Source organism: Ambystoma mexicanum, chromosome 11 (genome assembly GCF_040938575.1).
Source record: "Ambystoma mexicanum isolate Mex_15411 chromosome 11, UKY_AmexF1_1, whole genome shotgun sequence".
Classification (NCBI taxonomy): Eukaryota; Metazoa; Chordata; class Amphibia; order Caudata; family Ambystomatidae; genus Ambystoma; species Ambystoma mexicanum.
This window is the reverse complement of record NC_090934.1, coordinates 716,855,597-716,864,700: the sequence shown is the minus strand read 5'-3', so window position 1 is coordinate 716,864,700 and position 9,104 is coordinate 716,855,597. Positions and strand designations below refer to the sequence as shown.

General features: G+C 40.6%; 1 protein-coding gene across 2 annotated transcripts in view; it reads right to left on the bottom strand.

The window, feature by feature from the left end:
• Positions 1-1,732: 1,732 nt before the first annotated feature.
• Positions 1,733-9,104, bottom strand: part of SPON1 (spondin 1) — a 1,209,493-nt gene continuing 1,202,121 nt past the window's right edge. For both annotated transcript variants that reach the window (XM_069623584.1, XM_069623585.1), the window contains exon 16: positions 1,733-3,212. In XM_069623584.1, coding sequence (XP_069479685.1) covers positions 3,049-3,212 — 164 coding nt within the window. In that variant the 3' untranslated portion in view covers positions 1,733-3,048. The remainder of the gene's footprint in view (positions 3,213-9,104) is intronic.

Here is a 9,104-nt window from a genome sequence, read left to right as displayed (position 1 = left end):
AGCCAACAAATGAACCGGGCGAGGGTCTACTGAGCAGAGGAAGGCTCCCTGAAGCAAAAACATCTCTGTAATGGTGTATCAGGGTTGGAAGCGCCAGCAAACACCAGTGAGTCTGCCCTTGGGAGCTGGGGACCCCGGGGCATAGTGATAGATATTTGAAGAAGCAAATCTCTGTTTTGAATACCAACCAAGCAAATTTGAAAGATAAGATTTGCACAAGTCCTCATATAAGAGAAGTCAATATGGGGAATGTTGGAGTCAATATTATCACCAGCAAATGAAAATTAACAGTAGGGAGGAAGTTGAAAGGCAATATATATATATACATATATATATATATATAAGTCTCCATATATGAAATAAAATTGGAACAAGCATTGGCACACGCAAATAACTACCAGTGAACAAGTTAACAGACAGAACGTGTACAAGTTTCCATATATGAGATGTCAATGTGGGGACAGTTGGAACAAATAGTATATACAGCTAAGGCAGTGTGCACAGTGAAGGAGTACAACTGTGTTATACCAAAAGAGAACTTGGTTGTAAGTCCTGGTGAGGGAAACATATTAGGCAGTGAGCCGTTGGCTTAAAGATGCCCGGCAGGGGAGTATACCAGGGGATATGAAAAAGCCAAATGGGGATTCCTGGCAGGTGAGTTTACTAGGTAATCCAAATAACAAGGAAAATACATTTGTGGAAGATACCTGATAGAGGAGAATACCAAGAGATCTGTACCATGAAAAACTAATGTGGAAAAGAGACACTTTTGATATTCTTCCAAATTACATTTTTGCCATCCTGAAGACAGAGTTGTATGAAAGAGACATTTCCGCCACTCTTAAGGAATCATTGGTTGAAAAGAACACTTTACTATTCTACCTGGAACAATCCAGGGGAAGGGAATCACCTCCAGGTTTCAAGGATTGCGTATTGAATTTTCACATTTTTGTTTTTTACACAACTTTTGCTAAATTAAAACAAAGACATTTGCCTTACACCTTTGATTATTTGTTTTAGTGTGAGTGTCAGATATGTTTTGTAAACAAGGACCATTTGCATAATTTTGACTACAAGACATATGACCTTATTACGAGACTGCCGGTAACCCTCCTTACCATTACCGGCTCCCAATATCCCGGTGTAACCAGGATATTAAGGGTGCTGGCAACAGTGGTAAATTCCCAATCCATGGTGCCCGATAAGACTCACTGGAATGGGAACCACTGAAGCACTGGCACCGTTGTAAACAGTGCTGGTGCCGGCAGGGGACTGACCTACCAGCAGGTCAGTCCTGCCGGTAGTTCACTGTCCCTACCGGCAGACTTGGAGTAACCCATCCAGAAGAAATGTTGGATTCGGAAGTGCCAACAGTTTTACTGGCATTTTTTCCAGATCGAGTTGCAGCTCCTGTGATCTCTGGTTGTGTGGTAGAAGTATGGCCGAGCAGTAGTTAGTGGATGTGCGCCTTAGAAGACTTTGCAATCTCTGGGGCAGATAGGGGTGCATTTCCTAGGCGAGATAGGGGAGCCACACTATGCAGACATTTTAAAACAGGAAGCAGATCTTCAGCAATATTCTATGATGGGGAATTCAGTTTTGGCTCTTGGAGTTTGAGGTCTACTACATGCTTAGTTCACTACTGAATTTTAATATAGCCATAGATGCACATTTTCACCACAGATCAAAGTTTTCATGCTCTGTTTGGGAGAAATGCAGATAGAAAACTATGTTAAGCAAATCACATTGAAGCCTTTATTAATGCAAATAAAGTATATGTCAACACAGTCTAATAGAAATATAAAATACAATCTAATATTCAAAATATTTGCATTTATTCATGAAATGCAACACGCTGAATTAAAATAAAAAAACGGAACACGCATTTTCTAAACATGTAACTCATTGCGCCGAGAGAACATCACGGATCAGACATTTTGTGTATTTTTTTTTTTTTTTTGCAAAGGCATACAGGCAAATCAAAAGTGAGAGCAAACACAGTTCATTCTAAGTAAAAACACGCACACACATTCAGCAGTAATTGAGAGCACAACATGGATATGTGCAAAGCCATGTGAAACCAATACAAATATTTTCCCCAGCCTGTGTAGAACAGTAACATGTTTCATTTATTTTTGTGTATTTTCTTACATTTATAGAATCGGAATTTAAGATGTATAGGTACTATGAAAAGTATCCTGGTATTCTGAATATATACAGCATTGTACATAAGAAAGCTTTTTGTACAAACTGGAATGGCAATGCCCCTCGCCACAAGCCCACACACACTTGTTTGGTACGGCTTTTCGATGTAAATACTTCTATAGCCCTTGCTTGGGACTGACAGATATGAGAGCGAAGCCATGTTCTAAATTGTGTCAATGCGTCTGTGGTGTGCTTCTCGTTCCAGTGCAAATGAGCTTCCTTCCTACAACATGGCATCACACCATAGAGTATCTGTGCTGTGCGAGAGCATACGTATGTCCAGGTATTTTTAAATATTGCTCAAATTGCATCCCCCTGAGCAAAACATCCCATTGTATTCACAAATGCTACTGATTTTTAAAATACTATGAATACACGAATACCTGTAGGCACGGATCCTGCTACATGTACTGCTTGTGTGAATTGAGGATATTGCATGTCGTTCCCATTCCAAGTTGCTGTCTATTTGGTAGTAGTGTTCTGCATGCGTTTTATGATGTCGCTCGTAACATTATTGTCTAAAAATGAGCATAGTTTTAAACATAAACGAGGCTTATTTTAGAATCATATCAGTTCTAAAAACGATGGAAAGTTCAAAGGTTTTGTGGACTATTTTGCTCTTCAAACCGTTTTTTTTTCCAGCATGTATATTGTATTTGTGAGCACATAGATATATATATATTTATAAAATATAGATCTTGCACCTGCAAGGCTAGCAAGCCAATCACATTGAAAAGTAATGGCTCTTGTGTACAATCTATAATTAAAAAAAAAAAACAACATCAACTCAAAGTTGCCGTTTTCATTAGATCCAGAGTGCAGTATCTTGCAGTAGTGGTGTTCCTAACATGGCTGGACATGACATGCCCTGATCTCTTTCTTGTCCTTGCAACTGGTGAACTCAGAACTTTTGAACCTCTTCTTTACTGTCATGAAGCGCTCCTGGATGCCGCCACCGCACAGTTTGGTGCATTCTGTCCACGCAGTCCATGGCTTCATTTTGCAACCTGACAATACAAGGAAAAAAAGTCTCATTTTCCATTCTAAGTCAGAATGTATACACACAAACACACATACATGCATTGTTTACATTACATAATTAGAACAGATTCACAAAACCGATTTGCTTTTGTGCACTATGTCCTGCCTGTATAGGATGATGTTTCCTTTTACAATACTGAAACTGCATCCAACACATATTCAATATTAACACGAAGCAGGTTGCGGGCCCGATTCGCAGGGCAGGCAACATTTAAATTGCTCTCCCATGAAGGAAGAACACTTTTCTTAAAAGTACCATATTCCGTCAAAGTGAGATTGTGGTGGCCTGACATCAGAGCCTCGACTTTTGCATGTACCTTATTTACGGTTGGCAACAGCTCTAACAACCATCATGGATGCAGGGCCAGAAGCCTGGGATTTGCACCCTGTTTCCTTTATAATGAAGGCATTTTTCAGTATGCAGAACCACTTTTCTTATTTACTGAAGAGTCAAGGACATTTTTATAAACAAGCAAATTGGCAGACTTTTTAGATATGCTCCCAATGTAATGGGTGCACAAGTGGGCCCCATAAAGACACATCAGCCTTTATAGCAGAAAAGCACAACATCTCCCCTCAAATCTATCCACCCACCTGAGAATTATGTTGTGGAAAACTGGAGGGGAGAATGTCGTCTTTCTACACTAATTTTATCTTGAGCTCAGAATCGGGCTCTGAGTCTGATAGCAGAATAAGAAACATGAATACAAGTATACCTTAACCTGAAGACATCAGATAATGTGAAGCCCATGTCCTTTATGGTGCCGCTGTACATGCAGGAGAGACCACACAACACCCCTTTCCTCCCCATTCCTATGGAGCTCCCCCTTTTCTAATCAGTGTTACAGTGTAACATATGTTTTGTTCAGTTTTTAGCCCTCAGGCACGTGGGTGTTGCATAATGTAAATACGACCCTGCAAGCGCTGGTTTTACTGTCCCCCTTTTTAATCCTAAAAGGTTTCTGCTCTGGGTGGCATTTACATATCACCATATATCAGGACAAGACAGAAGGAGATCCATCGTTGCAAAATGGAAGTGCTCGCTGTGCATGGGAGCCTCTCCAGAGAAAGCATGCCACACTATATTGTTGGTCGTAATGGGATATTGTATGGGTGTTGCATAGGTTGCACAAACACTCCACTACAGATACACCATGAAAAAAGAACGAGGCGAGTGGATATCGGAAATAAACCATTATTTAAAGAGTGATGTGATCGGACAGGCGTTCCTCTTTCACTGTCTTTACCCATGCCTGTTCTAAACAGAAACAGTGGAACACCTAAGAGAAGATTTATAAGCAGATCCTGCTCTACCATGCAAAGTACAGAATCACGCATGCACTGGAATGCCAATCTACAGTTTTCCATCTCAAACCCGAGTGGTGGAGATGTAGAACAAGGATTTCAGGTTGAATCAGTGGTGGCTGGTGAATTGTTTTAAATAGAGGGACGTGGATTTCACCCACAAATATGCGGGAGAGACTAAGCATAATGATGGAGCCATACACAACCTAGGGGGGTTCCGGCATGTTCGCCTGCTGAGAAATTTTAAAAATAAGTCTTAGAATTGTGCATTTTACAGCACCATTTTATGTGCAAAATTGGGTACAAAGCCATAACCTTTGTAATTGGGATTTTTGGATAATTAATGAGCATAGTCCAAAAGATGAAAGCTACAAACATTGCACACAAGCATTTTCCAATGTATTTTCATGATGACTTTCCCACAATATATGCCAGTAGAAAAGACATGGTCATGCTGTCTATGTCAATACATTTCCATTTTGTCTGTACCAAAACATGCCAGTATTTTCATATCAGAACATACTCCAGATAGCTTTACAAATAATGCCAGTAATAACACTATAAAAAAACATGTCTGTGCTGGCTCTACCAATATATTTCAATATCCCCATTCAATAGCATACATACTCATTTTGGATTGTCCTGTAAAAATGCCATGACACAATGAAAAAACATGTTGGGACTGGCTGAATCAAGGTAGGCCAGTATGACCACATAATAACATTCATAATGTCTGCTTTACAACTAATACCCAGTAAAAACATGTCATGGCCCAGAATGACAATGGAGCCAGACTGCCTGCGCCGATGTAGGCCAGGCCAGCCATGCAATAACACTTATTATGTTTGCTTTCCCTTTGATAGCCAGTAAAATAACAATGTCACAGTAAGGAAATGTAGCCAGACTGGCAGCACCAAAGTAAGAGAGTCCAGCCACATAGTAACACGTATCATGTTTGCTTTGCAACTGATGACCAATAAAAACAAAATGCCATGCCAGACTGGCTGCAACAAAGCAGGTCTGTTGTCATGTTTTCTTTCCCAGTGATGACCAGTAAAAGATGCCATGGCAAGGTCAGAAAATATAGCCAAAGTGGCTGCACCAAGTATGCCAGTACAGCCATGGTATACATATTCCATTTGCTTCACTATTGATGCACAGTAAAAATAAATGCCATACCACAGTACAAATGTATAGCCAGACTGGCTGCACCAAAGTTGGCCAGTCAAGCTACATAGTAAAACTTAAGTTTGCTTAACCATTAATGCTCAGTAAACAATGCCATGCCACATGAAGAAAGTATCACCAGACTGGCTGCAAATGAGCCACCTGCCTTCTGCAATCCCAAATTAGCAGCTTCCAGCTCATTGAACAAACACAATCACATGCACATGCATACAGCATTCACTCACTCATTCACATATTCACCCATAAAGCATTCAGTCCCCACCACTTGCACACCAACAGAATACACTTTGTTATTCACACGTGCAACCACCATACACTAAATACTCTTATATTCACACACCCAGCAACACACACACACAAACCCACTGTGGGATGTTTTTATCCACGCACCCAAGCCCTACCTCAAAACTGTGCAGTACTGACATGGAAAACATCATGATGGCCAGAGCTTCCCAGAAAATGCACAGGGAAATGCATGAAGAATAGGCTGCCACTCATTTTTGCCGATGTTATGGGCACAGAAGGGCACTGCCTAAAACCACCATTGGACTACCCACACAGTAGTCTGAAACCATTGGGAATGGCAATGCTGATTGCCAAAAGCAACCTAGAATTGTGGGGAATTCATTTTCTTAAATCCCAAAAATGGGTGCAGTACCAGTACTCACCACTATCAAAAAGCCGGCGTTTTAAAACACCAGATCTTTTTTCTTTTTGTGTAAAACTGAATAAATGGATGAAATAAATGAAGGCAGGCCAAAGAAAGACTTGCTGAGAGGTGGATCCAATGTAAAGTTATATTCTGAAGTGACTTGAATGTTCATAACAAGACTGGCTGAGCTCTGCAGCAGCCTAACTGAAACTGGATTTAAAACTACCAAAAATCTAAATGTTTAAAAGAAATGAGTGACCTACTTTTGAGTGTCACATAGGTTGCAATTGTTTTAATGTCATAGTTCTAAACTTAGAATCAGCATTCTAGCTGCATATGTAAACTTTGTCTTGACTTAAACTGGGTAACAAAAAGTGACATTTTATCTGAAGCCTGGCTTAAGGAACTGAATTCTGCCCACCAGCTACCCCCGACAGGAGATGAGACTTGCACAACAGCTGTGTTCCCAGGCCTAGCTGCCCTTTTGCTGCTCCCACCAAAAGGGATATGACACTTCCCTGATTGAATTACCTGGGCTCTGCAGGAAATTGAACAAAGCCCTGTCCTGACTCAGGCAAATGTTTTATTATGGGGGCCATAAATGGCTTCCTCTTGAACAATGGGCCTTCCAGGGCCCAGGCAGATGGTTTATTGCAGGGGTAATAAAAATGGCTTCCTCTTGGCAGAAACTGGGAGGGGGAGAAACTGGAGACAGAGGCTGAGCTTGAAGAAAGTGGAAAGACTGGTTTCTGTACCATGTGACCTGAAAAGACACACCCCTGTAGCCAGAATATGGTCTTAGAAAAAGATGAATAACTCATAGTACGGACTTGTGAAAATTATTTAAATGATACCATAATTCTTGTGATTTTTCTGCCCACATTTTAAGAGGTTTTTAGAACCGGTGGCATGATCTGGGGGCAAACTAGCAGTTAAGAGGGTATTACTTAAAATGTATGCATGTTAAAAATCTGACACTTCATCAAGTAATGTCCATACTCCTTGCACACATGTGTATATATTTGAGTAAGAATCTGATATTGGTAACCTGACCAAAAAGTGAAATATGTTGCCATTTCTCAATGCAAGCTCCCAGGAAGAGCAGATTTGGACAGGGTATACCTCCTGTGATATGTGATGGGTGCATGTAATTTTAAACAAATGTGTACCTGTGCAAATATGTCTTTTGGGTCAAAATATAGATTGTGTGTAATTTGACAGGGGTGGGTTCTCTGTACCATAAACAGACCTCATCATGATGACACTTCATTTCATTCCCCCAATCAAGGGGAAGAGGATGAAGTGGCCAATGACAAGTGGAGAGGGGTAGAGCCTAGTGATGCTGCACACACACCCATTTTCAAAACACATAAAAGCAGACAGTCAGGACAGATAGGGACATTCAATTCCATTTGCTGCAACGCGCTCTGCCGGACCATACAACATCCAGAGATCCAGACTTCAAATCCATCAATCTCCAGAATCCAGAGAGGCTAGACCAGAGAGAGCAGAGCTGACCCAGACCATTGTTAGCAGAACCAGAGAGCTGACCCAGATCACTGTGAAGTGCAGAGACCAGACCAGAGTCCAGTCTAAAACCTGACCAGATCCGTGGCGAGGCCCATTTAATTCAAGAATATAGTGTGAGTACCCAGCAGAACTGTGCAGAACCAATCTCTTAGTTAAAATAATATAATTCAATCTATTTTAATCTAAGTAGAACTGCCTCCTAACTGTCACCTGTCATTTGTAAAGCTGCACCTGTCATTTTCTAGCTGCTAGCTGTCACTTGTCACTTTGAACTTTTAAAATTTCAAATCTGAAAAACGACCTTTACCATATCGCTCATATCTCCGTGACCGTTTGTCTTAGAGACTTGCAGTAACTTTCCTCTGAAAGCTGGGAATCTTGGCTTTTCAACGAACCTAGAACAGCATTCCTATTCCATACACTTTTGCCGCAATCGCGAAAAACGCACTCGCGAATTTTGCCGCGATTTGCGATTTGGCCCGATTTCTTTACTTGTAAAAAGACAGCTGCTGTTGCCTGAACTACTAAATTTCGTTTGCTTCTTAAGAACCATCCCTGAATCATTGCTAGAGTGAGCCGGGACTAATATTAACTAGATACCACTCACCCGGAACCTCTAGAGGGAATTAAAAGCATTTTAGCATATTTTTCACTTCATTGCCAGCACATATAAAAGCATTTTGGGCCTGTGTTTCCAACTTCTATAGTCTAAGCTTGCTGGGGTGAACTGAATTACATTTGATTGCATTTCTGAGAACTGTGTGCTTTCCTTCCATTTCCTTGCATTGCATAAAGGGGGGAGGGGATTGCCAGAGAAAAGTGATTACATTGTTTTGTTGAAATCATATTGAGTATTTTCTGTATTGCATTTTCATTCAACATTGCATCCATCTGAACTTATATAAAGCATTCTCTACCACCTTATTCTTCTGTTCCTATTCACAAGTGTGCTAGTGCCAGACTATCCATTATTGATTACTGCTCAGATTCAGTGTGATATTCAATTATTAATTTATTATAAAGCGTGATATATATATATATATATATTGTTTAAATTATCAAATAAACCTTTAAACGTGCAAAACAGAACTACTTCTTGGCTCAGTGGGGTCAGGAGGATTCCAAGAGAGGGGTGTTATATAGGGGTAGTCATCCAGAACGCATGAACTGGACATAAAGATAT